This window comes from Camelus dromedarius, chromosome 31, assembly GCF_036321535.1.
Source record: "Camelus dromedarius isolate mCamDro1 chromosome 31, mCamDro1.pat, whole genome shotgun sequence".
Lineage (NCBI taxonomy): Eukaryota > Metazoa > Chordata > Mammalia > Artiodactyla > Camelidae > Camelus > Camelus dromedarius.
In genome coordinates this window covers 18,414,114-18,437,768 of record NC_087466.1, presented here as the reverse complement: position 1 = coordinate 18,437,768, position 23,655 = coordinate 18,414,114, and the positions used below count along the sequence as shown (strand labels likewise).

Sequence of the window (23,655 nt, the reverse complement as noted above, 5' to 3'; positions counted from 1 at the left end):
ACTTGTATCTTTTCCCTTTTGTTTCCGGTGCACACCATGTACACACTTGGCACATCTTCTGCTGTGACACAGTGTAGTGTCATGTCCCCAGCAGTGGGACTGCCGCTGTCAGAGCAGACGCAGGTGGCGGGACAGCCCCCACGCCCCTCTGCCCGCTGCCATTCCTGTAACCCTAGGGGGCCTGCTTTGGGTTGCTCCATCCTCAATCTTCTAGCTTTACCTTCCCTCCCCTTACAGGATGTTACACGTCCTTCATCACTTGCCTGCGGTAAGATTATAAAGGGGGGTTAGCATTTGACACATTAATTACAACACTAAGGGAGACCCTTAGAAAAACTGAGGGGTCCTCCTCAGATCATCTCTTTGGCAGCATCCTTGTCACTTTCCCATCTGCCTTCATCTGAGTGGCAGTGACGGGAGGCGGACAGCTTTCCATGACCTTGGTCCATGTTCGTGGATGCTGCTGCCTTTATACAGTGCCTGAAAGGTGTATCCCGCACTCTGTGAGCTTCTGTGCAAAGACTCTGTGCAGACCTGTGGAGAGCGTTTGAAGGGGCTCCCTGGATCGAGGTGGTCCGCTCTTTGGTGACTTGTGTGGTTCTGGGGCTGGGCTTCCTCTCGCCACCCCCTAAGCTGGGGGGACTCTGGCAGGCTGGAGCCGGCACAGGCCTCGTACGCGTGATCGCAGTGTGCCCTTCCTGTTTGTATTCCTGCTCAATTTAATAGCAGAATGGAAGTGTGGACACTAGTGATGACAAGCAGAGGTCTCAGGCTTAATACTGCATAAATCAAGGACTCACCTGGCTCAGAGAGGGGGGAGTCTGAGCCTCAGATGCTAACTGGCACTGCAGAACTGACCGGGTTCAGTTCCACAAGTAAAGAGGATGACAGAAGCCAAGTACACGTGGATGGACATACACGGTTGAAGTGTGTGTGCATCCACAGGGGAGGGTTTGAGATTCTGGTTTTGCTCTCTGGACCCTCTGCGGCCCCTCTAGCACACGGGGCTCCTGCACAGGTTTCAGGTCGACAGTGAAGGGCTGGCCCGCATGCCATGCCCCATCTAAAGCGCTGGTGCCCAGTGAGCAGGGGGCCCCAGGATGGCCACGCAGGTGTTCACTCCCCCCGTCTCTCCCCCCGGGAGTAAGGTATTAAATGGGAAAGGCAAGCTATTTTCCGATGCTGTGTGATCCTCTCTTGTAAAACCAGACAGGAGACCTGTTGGTGTGAGAATGTAGACATGCAGAGGGGGCCGTGTGGTAAAATTCTAAGGAGTTTCACTTGGAACGTGGGAACTTTTTTTCAAGCACTTGTGAACCTGATTCCGGGCAGGTGGAAGCCCTGCCCATTTGAAGAGAGGTTTTAAGTTGCTGAGGGCCTGGGGAGGGCAGTGGGGCTCACCTCCACGCTTCCTCCGCCTCACGCCGTGTCCTCTTCCCCGCAGACTGCAATAAGGTCACTGACCAGTGCCTGTCCTTCTTCAAACGCTGTGGAAATATCTGTCATATTGACCTGAGGTACTGCAAGCAAGTTACCAAGGAAGGCTGTGAGCAGTTCATAGCTGAAATGTCTGTTAGTGTCCAGTTCGGGCAAGTGGAAGAAAAACTCCTGCAAAAACTGAGTTAGTCCAAGGACAAGTCTGTAAATACGGGGTGGGGGTGGGAGGGGACATGGCAGGGGAAGGTAAAAGACTTTTACAAAAACTAGGGCTTTTATTTTCAATCTGGAACTTGGAACAACAGACCATGGAACGATTCCACTTCACAAGTCTTGCCGAAGGAGAAGCCGTTCCACCACCCGTCCTGGGGAGGAGTGAGCCGGGCGCTCTCCTTTGGTCTTTCTGAATCAAAACTGCACTGCTTTCTGGACCATTTCTAAGGCGGCCTTTACCAAGAAGACATTCCTGTTGGAGAGGAGGGTGGACTTGGGAGAAATTCGCTTACTGAACGAAGCATGAGCTTAGGAATTTTTTTTTGGTGGTGATGTTTTTGTTTTGGACACCTTGTTCCTGGCAACTTTGGGGGTTTTGGTGTCAACATAAAGTGGACCACACACCACATCTGCCGTCTTGACATATTTGTTTGTTTGGTTTTGTTACATCTTACATTATGCAGAACTATTTTTGTACAAATTGTTTAAAAGTTATTTATGCAAGGTTTGAATGCATACCAGTGTTTTTATTGTTTTGAGATTGCCAACTTTCCTGGTTTCCTTAAGGTAGAACTTAACCTGTGCTTCACTGATACAAACCCATCTACACACGTGCCCAGATCTGGCAAAGCAGGCTCAGACCTTCCAGTGAAAAGCATGTTTAACTGGAAGTCGACCACCTGCTTTGTACATCAAGAACTTACATAAGCATGTTGTGGATATATGTAAATTATAGTCAAGGTGAGACACTTTGCTAAATTTCCTCTGTATAGAATTCACCTTTTTCTCAAAATTTTAAGATTCAGATTTCAGCCTTTGCACTCAGGAGGGTTTTGCTCCAGCATGAGCTCTTGTCTACATAGATCTAATTTATACAGTGAGTCAAGAAGTAGAATAAATGATCCAACATTTCTTCCCTTTTTTTCTCTCCTCTGAAGTGTGAGTTGAGTTCTCGTTTAAGGTTCCTAACACGGCTGTTTCCCAGTTGTAAAGTTACGCATTCACAAGTGCCATGGCTGTACGGTGGTGTGTTCCTAGACCTTCCCTGACGTGCTTTTACCTTTGTTGAATTTGTATAAACAGTTGTACAAAAAATCCAGCCTTGGACTTGAGGGTTTCTGTTCTAGGGGTGGACTAAAAATCTGACTAGGAAGTCCAGGGCAGTGGTCTCAACATGAGTGTACATTGTTTTGAAGCCAGACAGGCTAAATTTTTTTCACCTGAGAAATGCAACAGCCCCTTGGTACATTTTTTCCATCTTCAGAAAGAGATCTTGTTGTTTGTGGCTAATAAAGGTAATGGGAGAGAACTGTGCTACACCAGTGTCCGTGTGAGAACTGCCGCAAAGGGCAGGATGGCTTAGCTGTGCGGGGTGCCTCTGAGCACACCTGTATAAAGTAACTCCCACGGCCACCTGGCGCTTCCACTGCCACCCGGGGTGGGGCGTGTCCAATTCCTCAGCCTCCAGCTGAGGGAGGCCGCATCCTGCCCTGGTAACCTTGGGCGGGGGTGGCTGGAGGCACTTGGTTATGAGGTGACTTCCCCGGGGTGGGGGCGCAGACACAGAAACCAGCGAGAAGTTAGCTTCAGGTCATAGAACTCTTTTAAATGACAGGGCCCTGCCACCTCATACTCAACACTGAACAACTGCTCTAGTCCCAAAAATGGAGAGGATAAGCCAGCTTCCTCCCTCCCTCCCTCAGTCAATGACGTAAGCCTCGGATCTTGTGGGACTGGCCTTCCTGCTAATGGCAGTTTCACACTGCTCCCCCATCTTTTTCTTTTTTTTTGACCATGCTGAAATGAACCTAGATGGAACCATACCTCCTGTTAATTTAAATCCAAAGAGCCTTTCTGACTCAGGTTGGAGACATCTGAGGCTGCTGCACCCCAGAATTTAACTCAGACAAGGCATTTAACAGAGGTAAGATTAGTTTAACACTCCATGGTTTATTTATAAAAATGTGGCTTACCTTGACAAGCCAGAGCATTCATCGTGGAGCACCCACACAAGAGGTCAAGTTTCAGTGTTCTTGGCAGCCCGAGTTCTGTGAACTTCCGAGTCAGAGTTCCTCTGATGTCCAGTAAAGGCATCTTCTGCCTAAGAATTGTAAGAAACAGTGGTTTCCCAGTGGAATCTGGGCTGTTTCTCCTGTAACACTTCCTGGAGCACATAGGTCTGCTGAGAGAGGAGGTGAAGGGGGAGCTGCCAGGGCTGGGGAGCCAGAGTTTCCACAGGGACACCCACAGCACAGAGCATCTCTCTAGACATGAGGCAGGCGGGGGCAGGGCTCTGGTTACAGATGACCTGCCCCTCAGTGTACTGAACAATCCAGTTAAGATTATACCCCAGTACAGTCTCATACAGACCTATACCTTCAAGAATGAACTTTAGACGAGGCCAGGCCAAGCTAGACGCTTGCACACAGCTGCTGAGCCCATACACCGTACCTGACGAAGTAAGGGAAGGACCATAAACCAGAGGGACTGCTTCCTGTGTGAGGTCACAGCTTCTTAGAAAAGAGGAGAGGCTCCACCCCCGCTCCTCTGGGGATCCAACCTTTACAAAGGAAGGCACCATGGCCTGTCCAAAGCATCGACTGACATTCTTCCAAACTGTGAGGATGGGGACAGAGACATCACTGTATTCCACTGTGGACCTCTGGAAATTAATCCGTATAGTCTGATAGATTACCTGTTGAGAGAATTAAAGAGGCGTGGCATGCAGATAGGTAATGCAGATTCCAGGAAGAAATGTGAGTACCTGGCAATTCAGTTACTCCAAGCATCAAGCTTACTAAGCTAAGAATTTGTTGGCTTCTCACTAAGCAAAAGTTACTTCAAAATGTTACCTAAGGAGATCCACCATTAAGGGTTTCTGTTCGCTGCTCAAACAAGCACCTGAAACTTTACATTTATACATAAACTGTTTTAAGCTTGTACATTTAAGACTATGTGCAATGAAGTCTCAATTTTCTAATTTAACTTCAGACAAACCTGCTGCTCAGCTTCTATTTCGATGTGTTGACTGTCACCTGCTGGCCTGGCTTTGAAGACTTCCTCCTAATTAGTGATTTGTGGGGAACATTGACTTTCCAGAGTTCACTGTCTCACGAGAAGTACAAAGTGCTCCCAAAGCTTCAGCAGCGGCTGAGGTTTTACCGTCCACGTGAATTGTGGCCAGTACCCACCCTAGGCTCTGCAGGCAAACAGGAGAGAAGGGTATTTGAGAACATCCACAAGACCTTGATTTACATGCTTTGACCCTCAAAACCAGAAGTAGAAAACATTCTGCCTTAAGCAGAGAAGAGCAAGACTCTCTACCTCCCTGGCTGTAACTTTCAGCCCTTGTTGGGTTTTTTTTTAATTCTATTTTTGTTTTCTTTGGCTGAGGTACTGGGGATTGAACTCAGAACCTCGTGCATACTAAGCACATGCTCTGCCTCTGAGCTGCACCCACCCCTCTCAGGTCTTGTTGACTGACTTCTGGATCCTCAGCACCTGAAGGCATGTGGTACCCACTGCAGAGTCAAGATAAAACCCACTGGACTCAGCCAAGAAGTTAGATGTTTCCTAAAAACATACCTGCCCATGTCCAGTGGGAATGAATCCACAGTTGGTCTCAACCAAAAAAACCACCCTGGTGAGAGACCTGAAAGAAGAGAGATTATAAATCATTAGTGTCCCAAGAAACCGCATAAGCTCGTGTCTCAGGTTTCTCATTTGTGGTTTTGGAAGAATTAAGAAAAAACATTGGTATCAGAGTTAGGTTTAAATTCTGATGTGGCCACTTTTAACTGAGAATTTAGACAAGTTCTTTAACTTCTCAAAGATCAGGTTCCCCATCTGTGACGGGAGGCAGTATCTATTTCAGGACGCTGGATGTAACGATAAAGGCCCTAGCACAACAGGGGTCACAGGAAGCGGCGAGCCCGCAGTCAACCTCGCTGGTTCGTCAGCAGCCAAGGTGGATCTTTGCAGCATCGTTGAAGGTGCTCCTTTCTCTCATGAAGACGGTGGCAGACGAGGCGTGGACACCCATTCATGCTGGACTCAAGTGAATTAGGAACCAACCAGGACAATGTGAACAAAAGCATTTTTTAAAATCTAATTTTATTCCTAAAGTTCAAATTAGCTAGCAGGTAGCACTGAAAATACACTTTCACTATACAAAACAGTGTAAACTGATTACACGTTAATAAAGAATTTGACACACACACTTGTCTAATGAAAGAAGCTAGATGCAGCCCTTGCTATAAAAAGCTGTACCTGAACAGAAATGGACATGTTTAGTCTAAGGCCCTGGCAGTTGATTATAGAATGTCAGTTGTTCCCAATTACGTTTAAACGCAGAAATAGCAACAATGTGGAAACTTACATTCATCAAATAGTAGCATTTAAAATACACATGACTAATAAAATGAACATTCAGAGGTGCCACTGCTCCGCATGTACCGTGTCAGCCACTTGCAGACAGTGATCTCATCCAAAGAGAGCAGAAGTTTCAAACATCTGAGTAGTTTAAGTTAAAAATAGGATGAAGGAGAAATAAGAGAACAGGATCAGTGTCCTCCGAAGAGCAGTAGCTGATGCCACTGAGCAGTCTGACTTCTGCAACCAGTGATCACGGATGTGAGGAGGCCCGGCAGGGCCTGGGAGACTCGGCCTGTCCTCGGGCCGGCAGGTGCGTGGCGTGGGTCAAAGCTGCCGCAACTTAGGATGAATCTTTCCATCTCCTGATAGTAGTGAAAATAATTTTTAAAAATAGCTTCGGCTTCTGAACAGTAAGTTTCTAGTCCCTTCTGTGCATTGAAATGTCTGGGCGGGAGCCTGGGCCTCAGGACTTGAACACATGCACGGCGCGCACCACGTACTGCCGGCAGATGGGACACTCGCTCATGCGCTTGCCGCACTTGGTGCAGGTGACCATGTGCCCGCACTCGAGCAGGACGCAGTCGATGACGGCGTCCATGCAGATCCGGCACAGGCTGTCGTCCTCGTCGTCCTGCAGCTGCAGCCGCTCACCATCTGAAAGGCAACAGAGAGTGAGGGCTGCAGGCGCGGCCGCCTGGCAGGCCAACCTGTGGCCCAGAATGAGCCCCCGTAAGACGTAATCCCAGTGCTCGGCACTTCGGCTCCTTCCGCTAGACGTGGAACCCCTGCAGGGCTTTGTGAAGAATAAATGAGAAATGCTTAGCTTCGGGCCAGGTATGAAGTGCTTAACAATGTCAGCTATTGAGCTCTGTTTTATATCTGTACATAATACAGGGTTTTTGGGTGAAGGACAAGGATTGCTTCTGTAAATAAAAAGGAAAAAACCCGAGGTTTTCCTACACATGGGCCTCAGAGTCAGAACAGGACTGGAATTTCCAGCCCAAATGTACGGCTTTGGGAAAGTCGCAGGCGCCAGAGCTTCCTCTCAGGAGCAGGACCTTCCACACTGATAGTCAGACATCAAGCAGCCTGTATGTGGGGGAAGGCATCCCCCAAGCCTTGGACGCATCTCAGAACTCATCCTGGTACGTTGGAATCTGTATAACTCAAAAGGGACGGGACATTCTGGCTCTGAATAAGAAAGGTGCAGAATGAGTTTAAAAAGTTCATCACAGCCTGAAGTTTGGCCATCGAGCTATGGACATTGAGGCTTGCCTTTCTACAGGTCAAAGAGATTAACGGGAGTCATGAAGAAGGTTAGAAAGAAAAACAGGAATTCAAGCTTGAAGGGCCAGCAGTCCCTGGATTTAAGAGAAATAAACACTATCATGTCAAGAGATTCTTGAAAGCCAGGGTGTTAGTTCGTGGCCCACACCACTACTGGGAAGTGGGGAGGAAGGATCCACCGGGCAAGATGACAGACGAGCCCCTGAGGGCTCTGAGGACAGAGATTCCTCTATGGGATGTCATGGCATCACCTTAGACACAGGTGTGCCAACGCGCTTCCTGCATATTCTGGGCATAAGCCTGCTTGTCAACACATGCTGCACTGAAACCAGCTTTTAAAGACAACTCAGATGATAAAAGTTCCTGATGGGAGGACTGTTCTCCAGATAAGGACATATTTGTCAGTCTGAACACCACTGAATTCTTCTTGCCTAAAAATGCTCTGTGGCTTGGCCCTGTTGCCAGCTGAGGACTTCTGCTCCACGCTTCATCGCCAAATAGTTCAGAAGTTCTTAACCTCAGCTTTTCGTGACCTACACTGAAACCTGCTAATACTTGTTGCTAAGAACTACTTAACATCTTGGCTCTAGGAATTTTTTCCCCACTGTTAGGACTTAAAAGCTCCAACTGAGATAACCAAAGTATTGGCCTGCCAGACATGTTAGTGAGAAAACAAGCATTTTCATAGACACAAGGAATTTCATTAGAGTTCGAACAAATTATGGCAAGAAAAACCAGACTCAACAAATGATTATATAACTCATTGGCAATGGTGATCTCAAAGTCAACATCACATAATGAACATACTACTTAACAGATCTATAAACAGGTTTATGTAACTAATTCACACTCAATAAAAGGACACAAAGTTTTCTCAAAATTAAATTGGACTTAACTATGACAGAAACAGCTCAGCTTTTAAAAGCCTAAAGAAGGCCACTATAGGGGAAAAAGGGAAAAATAAACCTACATGACTTCTGGTTTTCTTCATTCTCTTTGTATAACCGGTTTACTTTCTCTACCAGCTCCCATTTTTCACAACAGCCGGAATAGTTGACAAAATTCCGAGCCAGGATCTCCTTCAGCTGGCGCACGCTCATCCCTTCCACGTCTTCCAGGCTTGACAGGTCAGACAGAGAAGCTCTCACTCTCTTCTTAGCCAGGCCAGGCGTCTGAAATCACAGAGCATGTCTGATACCTCTGTTCCCGCAAACCCGGCGAGGAAAACGGTGTGCCCCACTCACCCCGCGGTCATCGCTGGCCCCGGTGACCGCTCAGCAGTCCTTGTTTTATATATTGTGCTGCATTCAAACCAGAAGAAGCCCCCGGTACACAGGCATTCTCCCTGCCTACCAAGCTGACACCAGGGAAGCCACAGCTCACACTCAGCCTCACCTGCTCCTCCAGGTTGTCTTCATCATCATCATCCTCGTCATCATCATCGTCATCGTCATCATCTTCATCTTCTGTGTTTGCTGAGGCTACTTCACTTTGCACCTACACACATAATGTGTATTAGGTCAGGAATCATTCTCCTGAACAGTATCAACCCATATTCGTCGCTGGAGAAAATCTTTCCACAGATCTGCCCCAGGAGTGGCTAATACCTGGCACGCTCCACAGCCTCTTTGGATCCTGAGTGCTGTTGTCCCTCCCAGACAGCTGGGCCTTCCGTGATTCCACCAACTACTTACCCTCCATGGTCATCTCAGCAGTCAAATTCTGGTGTGTGTGTGAACTTGTAAAATCTAGCCAAGAGTGTTAACTCCCCAAGAAAGGTTCATGAATGCCAAAGCCAAAAGCATATGGAAAGCACTGGATCCTTATCAAAGGACCTGCATGTGGCTGGTTTAACTGGAACCTCTCAGATGCAGGTAGAAGCTAAAGCTCTAAGACTGGCCCTAGTGTCAGGTGTTCGATGTCAAAGATCTCCCTCCTACTACATCATACTTACACATTCTAATTCCAAATAATGCTTCCTAGACTGGCACATTGACGGTTGATGCTAGTTCTAGTTTGTAGCAATTCCTCAACCATCAGATACTTTTTTCTTTAGGGAGAACAGAAAGCCCTTCAATCTGGGTGGTATCTTTCTCTTTTGACTTTATTTTGACCACAGCTCTCTAACAGTCTAGGTCAATTCCCAGTTTCAAGTATAATACCATGACTAGTTCACAAGCACCATAACATAGCATCCAAAAACCTCCATCTCCCAAGGGGCATCACATACCCAAAAGTGACACAAAGGTCAGATGTGACTTCTGTTGGCATCATAACTATGCCAGCTCCCAGGTGGGAAAATAATAAAACTCCTAAGCTTGGCCTTACCTACTTTATGCCTATTTGGAAAGCAACTCGACCCAATTTCCCTCTGCTTCTAACCTCTCTCCTCAGGGGAGAAAATTAAATGTGAAGATAAATGTTAAAAACAAATCTTTAGAATCATTCATAGACACAAGTTGAATACTAATTACACAGCCTTGCATGTTATCCAATCAGGATGCCCAAGGACCTACCTCACTGGGACAATATTTTGCACCGGAATTTCTTTGAAATGAGTAAACAACCACATTCTCTCACTAATTCAGATGGCTTCTTCCCAATATCTAAGCAAGAACAATTTTACTGTAGCAGGGCAACTGGGCATGAGGTTAACTTGTAGTTTCCATGGTCACGGACACACAAACAGTCCTGCAGACGTTATGCTGCTTTTCACAGTCATTTCCACAGATAGTTTTGAACTACAGAAGACAGGGAGACTGAGGTAACTAAGGTCAAGAGATTTATGAGCTCTTTTTAGGCCCTTCAGGCAGCGCTGAGGCTCGGAGCCTCACACCAGGAGAGGCTGCAGGCGCAGAATCCAGCAGCGGCTGGAACCTCTGCTCCCGGGAGGAGGCATCAGCCCTGAAGGCCCCACCGCATACGGCCGAGAAGAGGCGACACGCCAGGCCCTCGGGGTCAGCACACCTCGTACCTGTCCCAGCGCTCCAGATCCGAAGGTCCGGTCTCCACCCATAAGCTCTCCCTGAAACGAAGACACAGTAGCTGACGGGGCTGTGTAGTTTGAAAAAAGTGAATGCGTGAAGAAGCTCGAGGTCTGGGACCTGGAGGAATTCAGACTGCTTGTGTCCAGGTCGTCCTCGGAGCCCAGCCCACGATGGCACAGTACTAGATCTACCAAGTCTTCTTTCTCCCGACACGTATCTGTTGGTATGTTTCTAAGAATGAGATACTGCCGCAGATCCTTCACTTTGAGCCGCATTAACTGAGGGCGCTGAAAGGCCGTCTCTTGTAATAAGTGACAAGTGGAACATCTACGGAGATTTTCTTGAAGGACCGAACAAACGGCGCAAAAATCTTTCTTGCAGTCACTACATACATGCTGAAGAAACAGAAAAGAAGCATTTAATGACAGCCAGATATAAGCCATTGTAAAAATACTGGTATCCTTTTTGTCTTCTATTAAAATTCAATTTTAGTTCTTATGAAGCCGCCCTGGCACTAGGCCATCCCCACCAGCGTTCCAAAAAGCCATTAACATCAAAACAGTCACTGCTGAGGCAGTCTGGATTCAGAGAAGTTCAAATACAGCCCTTTAAGAGAAACATACTCTTGTGTTAATGAATTAAAACCTTTCCACCCCTTGGTGCAAACATGTAATTAGCAAAACAGAGTTGACTTGAATCACATGGAGCAGAAAGCACAACCACAAACCCTCTTCCTGCTCTTTTCCTATGTGAAAATTTCCCAGTTTAAAGGGAAGGGGGAAAGCCTAACAGAAAGGGAAAGAGAGAGGCAACCGATCTCTTGAGGTCAACCCAAGAAATCGAGGACCCTACTAATACAGTAACCTGTTCCTACGCAGCCTTAATCACAAAGCCATTCCATAAGCAAAGCTTAAAGAAGACACTGCGATGTGGTCGTTTCTACTTAGGGCATTGTTCCCACAAGCTAACACTCTGCACCTTAAATATTTCAAAGGATGGAATTGACAATCAAAGCCTGGGAGATGGCCCGGCAATATGATGGCTCTCAGAAAGAAGGACTTTCTGCCCTAAAGGAAAGAACTGTCTTAGCCCAAGTGTTTCACGCTGACTCTCTCAACAGCAGTTAGTATTAATATGCTCATTTCTGCACTTGAGTTAAGAATCTGAGTAGGGATACATTTTTGAAACCTGAGGTCAGAGTTACAGTAAATCATCCCTGAACAAACCCTGTGGACTAATTAGATCTCTTGCTTCAGAACATAAGCGTCATCAGGAAGAATCCAAGTGGACAAACAGGTGAGAGGACAGGAGAAAGGGCGCCTGAGCAACAAGGGATAATGTCTAGTCAGAAAGCCTGGCCACTAACACAGCCCCTTCAACTGACTATTTTTCTAAAAGGGGAAATGGACACTAGGACTAACTTTTCAGTATTTGTATAAGAAATGAATATTCATTAGTATTCAAAACAACATACAATCAAAAATTCTGATACACGTGTCTTCTGTATGTAACATTTCATCCAACTCACCTTCTTTCTAAAGACTGAAAATGAAAGTCCACAGGCTTTGCAAACTATATTAGGCCCTTCTGTAGGTGCTGGTGGGTAAGCAGAAAAATCAGAGTTTGGTGTAAATCTGAATGGACCGGTACCTCCTGCAAATCCTGACTGCTGGCCCCTGACAGCTCCGGTCCCCATGACTTCATTCAGCAGCCCACAGCACGAAGCCCACATAGACGTGGCACCCGCCTGAAAAGGAACAGAAGCAGGCACCCTGTTAGAGCTGAGTGGAACCTGGGCTCTCTGGGATCCTCAGTGAATGCCACTCTGGAGAGGCACGGTTGCCCTAAATAATTTTCAGATTACTCTTTTAAGCATCAAAATTTTAAGCTACTGGCAAGTAGACAATTTCCTGGTATTTACCAACAATGTTTGGCTTTGGGGATACTCATGATGTATTGTCAACAAAAGGAAAAGATACAACAGGAACCTAATTTTGTTAAAAAAACAACAAAAAAACACACACATACATGTGCTTAGAGATACATGTGCTTGCACACATCAAAAAAAGACCGGCTAGAAATACGTGCTATGCAGTATTTGGGATACGCTTACACCAACAAAAAATTGTTCATTGTTTATCTGAAATTCAAATTTCACTGAGTGTCTGGTATTCTACCTGGCAATCTTAGGCTGGGGATGACAGCACACTTCTATAGGCTGACGCAGATTTTCCCAGCGATCATTTAGCAGAAAGAACGTAAATTCAAATTGCTTAATTTCATTCAACTTCTGTTTTCTCATTTGTAGCTGGGCATAATAGCATAATAAACTATGGCATATATGGACACTTCTTAAAATTTTTAAAAGTGGTAAAACATCAAAATGCCAACTGAAACACTCTTTAGGTTTTCATGTCTATCTTGTATAATTTGTTTTCTTGAGTTTTCCCCCGCTTTCCAAAACTTTATAAAGAATATATTAATTCATCCTTAAGGAAAATATTTTTAAAAAGTAGATACCCTACCTGAGAAAACTGAACACAATTTCTGATGACTTGATAACCAAAATGACCTCATTAGGGGTAAGGGCTGCGTGCCACTCCACTGGGTGGCCTGAAACTAATGCACAGACTTTTAGCACAGACTTTTATGTCTTTTCCTCTCGTCTCTCCCTTTCTGTGAATCACCACTGCTATCACTGTTATCTACCTCTAGCAACCTTTTTTTCACCCACTGCATTCAGAAACCTGATAACCAAGCTTCTTAGAAATGTATATAAAATTACAAATATGTGTATATATATGCAAGACTGGAACATTGTGCTGTACACCAGAAACTGACACATTGTAATTGACTGTACTTCAGTTTTAAAAAAAAGTGTATATAAAATTGTTCTCAGTGAGGGCTCAAGGCATTTTCCCATGCTGAAAATATAAAGCTGTAGTGTTTGGAACCAACAGGCTTTTGCCCCTTGTCCTAATTCTTAAGTATATTCTAGATTCTAGATAACGTGATAAGTAATGAAAGTCCAGGTAGGTGAGGTCTTAGTAATTAAAATGGCAATGCATGACAAATCACACGTTCCATTTATTTTGTTATCTAACTCTATCAAACATTTACCATTTGTTCAACAAACTATTAAAAAATTTATTTAAAAAAAACTTTAAAAGGCTATTTGGAATGCTACAGAAGGATCAGGCTGTTCTTGCTACTATTCAGAAGTAATATGCTATATTAAATACAGGGAAAGGAGAAAGTAAAGTAATATGAAACCACAATACAAGGTTCAAACAGTCTGACTTAAGCATCAGGGTAACTGACTTAAGTATATGGCTTCATACCCTATAATTCTCAAGAAACAGTGATGCCTTTAAAAGTCAGGTTAAGTTATAATTAGTAGCCCATACCTTTAAATAAATATGTACCTCAAATCTAGAGCCATAGTTCAAACATAAAAGCATGAAAATCCATATTTACTAATAGTTCATTTAAAGTCAGTGTTTTTAGCAAAGGATTCATCCACAGTGCTTCAAACAGTGAGCTCTTAAAACAACTGAAAGTGTTGTTTTAAAAACTTCAGTTTCACACAACATTTTTGGGGGGAATACCTCAACTACAGAAAGTACCACCAGGATAAACTTTTTTCATTCCAGGAGATTAAAGAAGTATACTTTGTGAGAAGCTTCAGCTTCCTGCTGATCTAGCTATGACACAATTAAACTGCCGTCAGCTTTTATCCCCCTTCTGATTCCTGGGTGAGGCTGTCTCCCCAACTCCAGGGAAAAAGCTCCTTGTGGACAGAACTCCCTTCCTCCCCAGCATCTAATTCTACCATCACGACTAACAAGTAAATAACTGTAAAAGGTTGCTTTATGTTATCTCTTTAAAGGCAACATAATTAAAATTTTCACTTTACCTAAAAAGTTTCCATTGTGTCTTGTTGAGAAAGAGCAATAAAGTAAAAAAGATTCTGACCTAGCAGGCCAAAAATCTCAAATGATAGTCCCTTTCAAAAGGAGTACTGTCACACACTGTAGAAATCAGTTCTACAATGAGAGTTAAGGATACAGTTTTCAAACCATGTTAATGAGTATGATCATTAACATTCTAGGCTGAAAATATCCACAGCTCTGGGGAAGGAGACAGAAGGATTTGTTTTGGGAAACAGGTGAATGTCTGTAGACATCAATACTGAAGGGTAACAATTTCATCCAATTCCTCGTGTGTTTCTATAAAGGGGAGGGAACTTCCTCTTCATTCCCCAGAAGGGAAAATAATGAAAAGAATGTTTCTATCTTCTTTCAGCCATTTCATTATGAAATAAAAGTTAAAAAACAAAGCCCATGCCAACTCCAAAGTGTTGTCCTAGGCAAAAATATGATACTATAACCTAATATTTGGTACAAATCAGCCAAAGACCACAGCAAAGGAAAAGAAGAAACACTGAAAAAAATGTTTCAGCCTCATTAGATTTGAGAACTGAATTTTGGACAAAATATCCCAAGAAGAGGATAATTTCCCAATAATGGAATATTCCTAGTGTCATACTGGAGGGTAAATCTACCTGCATATACTGTTAATCTTCTGACAGTAGAGTTTGCAACACTTGAACCTTCTTGAAAGTTCAGAAATTTTAAACTATGGAAGCCCCAGTCACCAGTTTTATTCCAAATATCTGGCTTTCCTATTCAACATATTATAAAAGTTAATTTCCAGTGTTTTCTGACACCCCAGTGCTGAAATGAAGTGATCTCTTTAGTGATTTGACCTCCCCAATTCTTCAGAGCAGGTATTTTTGTCCTGTACCACAGCTACGGCAGCCGCCACTGCCTAGGCCTGTGAAACTGCCCTTAAGACAGTGGTTGGACTCACGGGGGTAGGGGGGACATAAAGAAAAAATACTGATGTCTGGGTGTCAACCTCAAGATTCTGATTTAACTAGGCTGGGATACAACCTGGGTATCGAAAATAAAAAATTTTTTAAATTTCCCATGTGATTTGATCTTAAGCTGAGGTTAAAAGTTTAACACCTGCTCAGTCTAAGGGATTGCTCCTTCCTGCCTACATCTTTTCAGCTGGAGAATCACTCAGATTTCTGAACGGAAGGGGCTGTGGTTACTTCTGAAGCTTGTGCCTCTATAGTTTTAAGAACAACACCTCCACGACGTGCCCCTCATGACCTGTGAACATTTTCTCCCCCCACCCTTCCCACCCCAAAGAAGTGGGCTATGCCTCTAGTGTCTCCTTTCCCTCTGTGGGTCGCCCTAATCCTTTCAGAAAGGCTCAGCTGAGTTTTTAACAACTTAATCCGATTCTTAAATTAGTTCCTTCCCTTTACCACATATTAGCCTGGAACTTTTGCTGAAATTTGGTGCCTTCCTTCATTTTATTTGCTCTTGGGCTGAAGGCCCAAACTTCTTATTTCCTAATTTATCCCTCTACATATTTTCTTGTGTGAAATCTCCAATGTTGATTTCTGGGTCTGTCAAAAACGGCCATTGTGCAAACTGTTTTTGTCCTTCACCTCCAAGTGAAGGAGAATCTGCCCACAAGCTGCATCTGCTTGGGCTCCACCTCCCTGCCTCCCCTTTAGTAAGTTTCATCTTCCTGCGTGTCCCAATTGCCTAAATTTCTTCTGCATGTCCCCTCAGGGCACAGGGATCCCTATCTGAGAACTGCCACCTTGACGTTCACTTAATAACGTTGAAGTGTCCTATACTGATCTTTCCCTTCTCAGATCTGTCCATGTTTGTAAGTACTTGGTATAACAGCCCCATTTTCCGAGCAACTGAATGTACAAAAGCAATTAGGGAACAATTTAAGAGAGTGTTTTCCCAACAGTTTATTGAATGTGTGCTCTTGGGAAGGGGGTGGGGGTGGGGGAACATGAATTTATTCTCTGAGCTCTTGGCTCTCTGACTTCATTACATTTCCTTGGAGCCCAGTTACCGTATCTGGTATGGTCATAACCAAAAAGCTTCCCCTTTTTGCACCTTCCTTTTAAAAGCTTTAGAGAATGTTCTTTGCACTTCAGTCTTCCCCATCCTCTAAGATTTAATCAGCCTGCATCCCCTGATTTTTCTTTTATTCACACTTTGCTCACATTTTGGTAGTAAGATTGAGAATATTTTCCAAACTACTCCGTTTCCTCCTGAATTTTCTGAGCAAACCCTATTCCTAGGCAGACAGTACACAAGGCACAGCCCTTTGGCTTTCGAATTTGCAGTAAATTCAGTGACTTCTTGCTATACCTCAATTCCAAACCGGTGTATTCCTTATGTAAAAGTCACCCCCCAACTTTTAATTGCTTATTATTTTTCTTTAAATCTACTACCTTTCCATGAATAAAGCCAAAGTCTGGATCTTTGAAAACTAAAGCTCTGATCTGGGATACTATGACTAACAATTCTAAAGCCTACTTGGGACCGTGGCTGAGAGCAGGACTCTACACACCAAACCACATGAAGCCAAGAGGTTAGAAGGAACATGATCTGTAAATATTGGCTACATTTCCTCTCTTGACCATGAATATAGTTCACAAACAACAGCGAATAACCAAATAAGGCAACTATCTACCTATGCCTGGCACAAAACTCCCAGCTGAGGGAATTCAGCTGTGTTTGTAGTTCATTTTCTAGCCATCAATGACTACTGAAAATGACTTTTTCTTAACCTAATCCCTTTCCTACACACCCTCTTAGGCAAAAACTGTCCGCCTCTGAATAGATTAGCCATAAAACCATGGCCTGCCTGGTATCAGTTAAGAACCAGATATCATATTAAAAACTTACATGGCCCAGAGTAAGAAATTAAATTCTAAAGCCTCCTGTCTGGACTGCCCCAGACACCTAGATCTTTCATGTTATTCCGCTATTCAATGTCAGTGCTTATGTTTTTTTCCAAAGCCAGTGCACTGAAACTTTAGGGGGCCAGTAACAGTATCTTTTTTTTCACTCCCAATTTGGAACTGAGTAAAGAAACAAGATAAATTATAAAAAATAGAAATTTAAGTATTTGTTTTTACTAGTAACACCAACTGGAGAAGATGACTTTAGCTCTGCAGCCAACTGGTCTTGATAATATGCCACCCAGTCACCAGCACAGCTGACCAACAGCAGCTTACCATCTAGTTGACCAGGCTGCCATCCCTACCCATAGGAAGACAGATCTGGGAAGGTCCCAGAAAAGTACTGAGCCAAGCATGTTTAGCTTCTTTGCTGAAAGTCACCAACATAAAAGTTCCTCTTCATTCTCTACTTGGAGAAAGGCTGAAAGTGTTCCTCCTATATTGTTCCTTCCTAGAGAATGAATGAGAAATTCCCCCTCTGTAGGAGTATACAGGAGGGGAGGGGAGTGTTATCCACAAACCTAAACAATTGGCAGGAGAGTGGGACTGGCAGTTTCCAGGGCTGTGACACTTAACTTCGACAACAATAAAAGCCCACCAATTGTATAAGCACTCTCTCAGCTTCCTCAGTCAGATTCACATGGTAGAGGCCCATTCTGAATCATCTTTCAGCCAACAAAAGCAAGAGGAAATGTGCTGCTTCTTTGCAAAAGCAGTAGTCCAGCCTTCTTTCAGGCAGAGTGCCAGAGTTTTCAAACAGACTCAAAGTTTAACTGTCTTTGGTTGTGTGTGTATGTGTGTGAGAGAGAGAGAGACAGACAGATCTAATGTCCTTTTTAGAATATCTGAGTGGGAAAGCTACTTCCGAAATGCACAACTTAGAAAATTAAGAAATAGTTTACAACAAACTAAATCCTATTCTGAACTACATCAGGATGTGATCCCTTTTAATGATTTCACCAAATGTAATACTAACCAGGAAACTAGAATGAAGAATAAGAAAAGCTGTAGTGATTTCCATAAAAATTAAATGACAGCCGGAGAGAAAGCTGATGGATTTGAAAACACTAGAAAACTAAATGATCATAGTCTCAATCATTTGCTTTTGATTAAACTAGGTGAGCCGCAGTAATCATAATGACAACTCCTAAGAGGTGCTTGCCACAACTCTAAATTAAATACGGTAATATTCTACACAGTTATTTTAAGTATAAACCTAGAAGTTCCAATTTCAAGAACATTAATTTTCTTGGATGTTCTAAGAAGCTACAAGGACCAGAGAGGGATTCAGTTCTTCTACCAGTGAAAGCTTCCTGGGAGAACTCAATCACTGCAAGCTTTGTCTTAAACTCTGAACAACATTCAGTTTGCTAAAACTCAATGTCCTTGTGTTAAACAATATGAAAAGAAGTTTCAGATCTCAGCATCAGTGACAGAAAAGAGTAAGTTTTACAGTTTAAATTTAAATTAGGTTAAACTTTCCTTCAGAACTTAAAGCAAAGCCACTGGAGAAACATGCTCCTTAAAATGTGAAAGAATTTCTTACTGAAACTGCTGCTTCAACTGAAATACAATATGCCAGGAACTCTGTTATCTCAATGACCAAATATCGGACCATATACCACAAAACAGGAAATTCTACAGCCTAAATTCTTTCTCTCATACCATCCAAAAATTAAGCAAACTGCAAAAACAGATGCTGATCTTAAAAATGCAATGATTTTAGGCAAGACATTTGGTCAAATTGATTTCTGCAATAATGTGTGCTGGAGATCATAAATGTTACCTTCCTCATGTTTGGGTTTTGCTTTCCTGTTTTCTTTTTCTTTCTTTTCTTTTTTTTTTTTTTTTTTTTTTAAGTATACTTGATCCTTAGCACCACTCCCCCACCTTTTGGAGGGAAAAAAAAAAAAGGAAATTACATTAAACAGACTACTTTCTCCTCAAGATCTCATTTTGAGCTTGGAAGAATGAACATGATTAGTACAATTAAGGGTGAGATCAATATAAAAACAGGGAGAAGGATTAAATAAAATTAATTTAAGACACTAATTTGGATTTTTAAAATATCTTATAGGTAGTTAATTAGATGCTACTCTAAGGTAAAACAATTACTTGAATATCTGAGATGTAAAACCTATTTCAAAACGTCAGTTTCTAACCAAAGCAGCAAATTAAAGGAACAAAGTAAATACCCATTCCACACACATACTAAAACCCTGCCTTTGTGTAACGAGGTACTTACCTGATGGTGTGGCTTTTACATTAATTTTTTGTGTACATATATATATATATATATTTATTGAAGTATAATCAGTTTATACAAATTAATTGTAATTCCACTGGAAGAAGTACTTGCTTAGATGAACGTTCACATGTTAGAGTTCCATGTCATCAGTAATCAATGATCCTACCCATAAATCTACAGATGAGCACGTGGCATAATTAAGCAATTTCAACATGAAACAAAGTTAACAGTTCAAATCCTAAAATTTGTGAATCCAGTTTTCACAAAAACTTAAATGAAAAGCAGTATCTTCATAACTGTCATTTACTCAGATTAATGTCTATTTAGGTCTGCATTTTGTTTCATAAAATAGACTCTTTTCACATTTTTCAACTCCATCCAACCTTGTTTCTAAAATTGCAACTCAGAAAGCAGTATCTTCCACTGAAATTCAGAAACACTTCTGAAAAAATTCCAACACTGGACCTGCCCTTAATTCTCTCCTACATCTTGTTACTTGATTGCCACAAATTTAATAATAATAAAGGTACTACATTCATTGAAGCATTATATATAAATATCCCTGCTTTGTTTTTGAACCTCTAAACAGCAAGATGATCGTTTTCAGGAAAGAAAGCTAGTTTTAGATATTTTAATAGGTATTCTAAGTTAAAGTATTTTATAGCTAAACTGGGGAGTTAAAAATAAGCTCTTACAATATCTTCACACAGTTCAGAAGTTACCTATTCCGTAATCTTCCTTGCTCCCTGCAGCCAGAAATATCCTTTCTTTCTCCTGAGGGTTTTGCATTTTTTGATACCTTACATCAAATTTGGCCTCATAATATAGATACTTGAGGATGTCGCTTCTCTTTTGGTTGGCAAACTCCTAAAGGATGGGGATGTATTTTGAATTACTTCCACACATGATATATCCCTCTTGGCTAACACGTAGGAAATGCTCGACAAAATTTTGCTGAGTTTCTCTAAACTACTTGACACTCCTTTATCAAGCTTCCACAGTCAATCTTTGGGACTTTATGAAGGTAGAGTTCTAAACTAGAAGTTCATCCTGTTATTTTTCTTATCCACACCAATCTCACCTCTTCATTGAGACTAATGAAATCATCTACATCTGAAAGAGTATCACCTTATAACTCATCCCACTTGGTTTGAATCAATACCTGAATTGATTGCTGTACCAGAGCTCTTTAGAATTCTCAGTGATCAAGTTGAGAGAATCAGCTCCCCAAAGTAGGCCAGAATCTCCCCCTTCCCCCAGACTTCTCACTCAGTGATGCTCCCACGCTCTCACACCCACCTTGAAGAACTCAAGCTGTCAAATTACTTGCTGCGTACCCAGCGACAACGGAGACACACTGAGTTTGCTAGCGCTCTAGGTCTCCGCCCCAATGTTAAGCCTGCGAACAAATCCTTCAGGGTGGGATCCCCGCCCCGAAGCATTTCTAACCTGTTAGCCTGGCCCCAGCCTCACGACTCCCCGCACCACTCCTTTCCCCTCCATCCTGCAGTTTCCGTCCTGCTACAGTCCCGTGGTGTTCCCGACATCTGAGTGAGTTCAAGGACTCAGGGCGGGAGAGGGCACGCTGTGGGCAAAGGCACGAGGGCTGAGGCCAGAGCCCGTGGGTCTGCCTCCGGCCCCGAGGACGCGGACAGGGCCCGGCGCGGAGAAGGGCCCAGCAGGCGTGAGTGCGGGGGAGCGCCCGGCCTCTCCCTCGGCCTTGGGCTCGCTGACGGAGGCGCCGTGGGAGTTGGAATCATCCGGGAGCCCAGGAACATCAGCCCTGGGCCGGTCAGGGCCCCAGACGCCGGCCGAGGAACCGGGAGCTCTCCGAGGTGCCGGCGGGGTAACCACTGAGGCTAAAAAAAGGCACTTCGGGTGACCCGGCAGGAGAGGAGAGGCGAGGAGGGACTGCCCGGCTCCACCGGCCCCTCACCTTCATGGCCGCGACCGCCGCGTCCGGGTCGGCTCTGCCCGGGAACTCAGCACCATAGCAGTTCCTTGCACAGCCGCCCTCCTTCCTTCTGGGCGGCGATTACAGGGCCGCCCGTGGCGACCTAGCGTCCGGACGTAAGGGGCGTGGTCACGCCCGCCACGCGCCCCCGGGAAGAGCGACGAGCGGCGGCCGAGACGGCCAATCCGGAGCCGACGCTCGGGGGGCCGGTCACCAAAGCCAATGAAGTGGCGGGGAAGGGGCGGGGCCGCCGGCCTAGCCCGGTAGGCGGAGGAAGACTCCATCCCTCCCCAAGCGGCTATGGGCGGGTCTCGGGGGTGGCAGGAGGTGCTCTCCAGGCGGTTTTCTTGGTTGGGTCGCTGAAATAGGAGTCAGTGTCCCCTGAGGATCCTGTGCGGCAGAGATTTGGGTTTAGGGCTGAGTGGGCAAGTTCCCCGAGAGGTGAGGGCGGGAAGGGGCGTGGTAAACTTGTAACCGCCGGTTGGTTGGAAGGTTTTTGTTATAACGGTCAAAGCCGGGCCTCAGATTTCCTCCCCAGACGTTCAAGCCTCTCACACTCGGTAAAGACCTCAGGTCTCTCTAGAGGGACCAATGAGTAGTGGCAGCTGCGCACGCAAGGACGCGGCTTTTAAAACACGTTTTTATTGAGAGCACTTGAAGAACCAACGGTTCTCAAACGCCAGCTGCTTGTTTAGAGCGACGTTCAAAATAACTAAATCCTAGCACAGTGAGAGAATTAGGGTGAGCCCTTCGAGTTGACTTTATTTGGGCAGAGAAAATTAGATTGTAAATTAAAGTACTGATTTCTTCAGCCTGACTGGATGACAGCTGGTTTTCCTATACTTATTCCTCAGGTCCCCTCTAACTTAACCAGCACTTAAAATACTTAAGGAGAAAGAGACAGGAAGATGCCAGTTCAGTTCTCATGAGGACCTAAGACTGCTATTCCTTTTGAATAGATTTCTTATATGTACTATGTCAGATTAAAACACAAAGCCACTCCACCTCCTTAGGCCGAAATAGTATTTGTTTTTTAGCTTATGTTTCTTGCTTCAAGCACTGCTCAGATTGTATAACTTATCCAGTGTAGTCTTGGATTTTCTTGTTTGTTTTTAGAGGAGGTACTGGGGATTGAACCCAGGACCTCCTGCATGCAAAGCACACACTCTACCACTTGAGCTATACCCTCTCCCCTGGATTTTCTTCTTTGGAAAAATGAAAAAAAAGTCTTTCATTTACCATGTTGGAGCAACAGCTGGACTTCAATGGAAGAGAAAGTATTAATTCTTCTAATGATCGAGGCACAAAGAAACGCAATAAAAATTGGCTGCTGGTAGAAAGTCATATTTTTCCTTCATTAGAAAGGAAGCTGGCAGGTCTACCTCAAGAGTTAACGAATAAGCACATGAAAAGATGCTCAACATCATTAGCCATCAGGGAAATGCAAATTAAAACTACAATGAGATACCACTTCACACTCACTAGGATGGTTAAAATAGAAAAGATAATATAGATGTATAACAAGTTTCTTCTGTATAGCACAGGGAACTATATTCAATATCTTGTAGTAACCTATAATAAAGAATATGAAAATGAAATACGTATGTATATGACTGAAACATTATTCTGTACATCAGAAATTGACACAACATTGTAAACTGACTGTACTTCAATAAAAAAAACTTGCGTATGTGGAGATATTGGAACCTTAGTTACATTGCTGGTGGGACTGTAAAATGGTGGAGCTCCTTTGTCTAGCAGTTCCTCAAAGTGTTAAACTTAGAGTTATAAACTCTATAACTCAGAAATTAACATTAAACATATGACCCAGCAATTCTCCTAGATATAAATCCAAGAGAAATGAAAACATGTCTACCAAAAAACCTTATCCATGAATGAATGTTCATAATAATAGTCAAAAACTGGAAACACATCAAATGTCCATTATTTGATGAATTGATAAATAAAATGTGGTCTATCCATACAATGGAATATTATTTAGCCATAATAGGAAAGAAAAACTGGTAACTACTACAATGTGGATGAACCTTGAAAACATGATGCTAAGTGAAACAAGCCAGTTAGAAAAGACCACATATTGTATGATTCCACGCCTGTGAAATGTCCAGAACAGGCAAATCCAGAGAGACAGAAAGTAGAGTAGTAGTTGCTTAGGGTGGAGGGGGTTAGGGGAAAATGCCAATGGGTACCGGGTTTCTTTTGGGGGGTAATGAAAATGTTCTAAGATTTATTGTGGTGATGGCTGCCCAATTCTGTAAATATACTAAAAACTATTGAATTGTACAAT

At 43.7% G+C, this 23,655-nt stretch overlaps 2 protein-coding genes across 6 annotated transcripts in view; one reads left to right on the top strand and one right to left on the bottom strand.

Annotated features, from left to right (window-relative positions):
- Positions 1–2,749, top strand: part of KDM2B (lysine demethylase 2B) — a 106,193-nt gene extending 103,444 nt beyond the window's left edge. Inside the window, 1 exon segment of the mRNA XM_064481248.1 lies at positions 1,445–2,749. Coding sequence (XP_064337318.1) covers positions 1,445–1,626 — 182 coding nt within the window. The 3' untranslated portion in view covers positions 1,627–2,749.
- Positions 1,896–21,463, bottom strand: RNF34 (ring finger protein 34). 5 transcript variants are annotated; one of them, XM_064481246.1, is made up of 9 exons: positions 21,330–21,463; positions 11,827–12,045; positions 10,286–10,693; positions 8,707–8,808; positions 8,282–8,483; positions 5,236–6,678; positions 4,648–4,849; positions 4,027–4,345; positions 1,896–3,751 (listed from the first exon to the last, which is right to left on the bottom strand). In XM_064481246.1, the coding sequence occupies exons 1-6, from the start codon at positions 21,333–21,335 to the stop codon at positions 6,488–6,490; spliced, it is 1,128 nt and encodes a 375-aa protein (XP_064337316.1). In that variant the 5' UTR covers positions 21,336–21,463; the 3' UTR covers positions 1,896–3,751; positions 4,027–4,345; positions 4,648–4,849; positions 5,236–6,487. The 5 variants fall into 5 exon arrangements, with proteins under 5 accessions (XP_064337316.1, XP_064337315.1, XP_010994186.1 ...); XM_064481245.1 differs by having other exon boundaries at positions 1,896–4,101; positions 4,211–4,345; XM_010995884.3 differs by having other exon boundaries at positions 1,896–4,345.
- Positions 21,464–23,655: the final 2,192 nt, after the last annotated feature.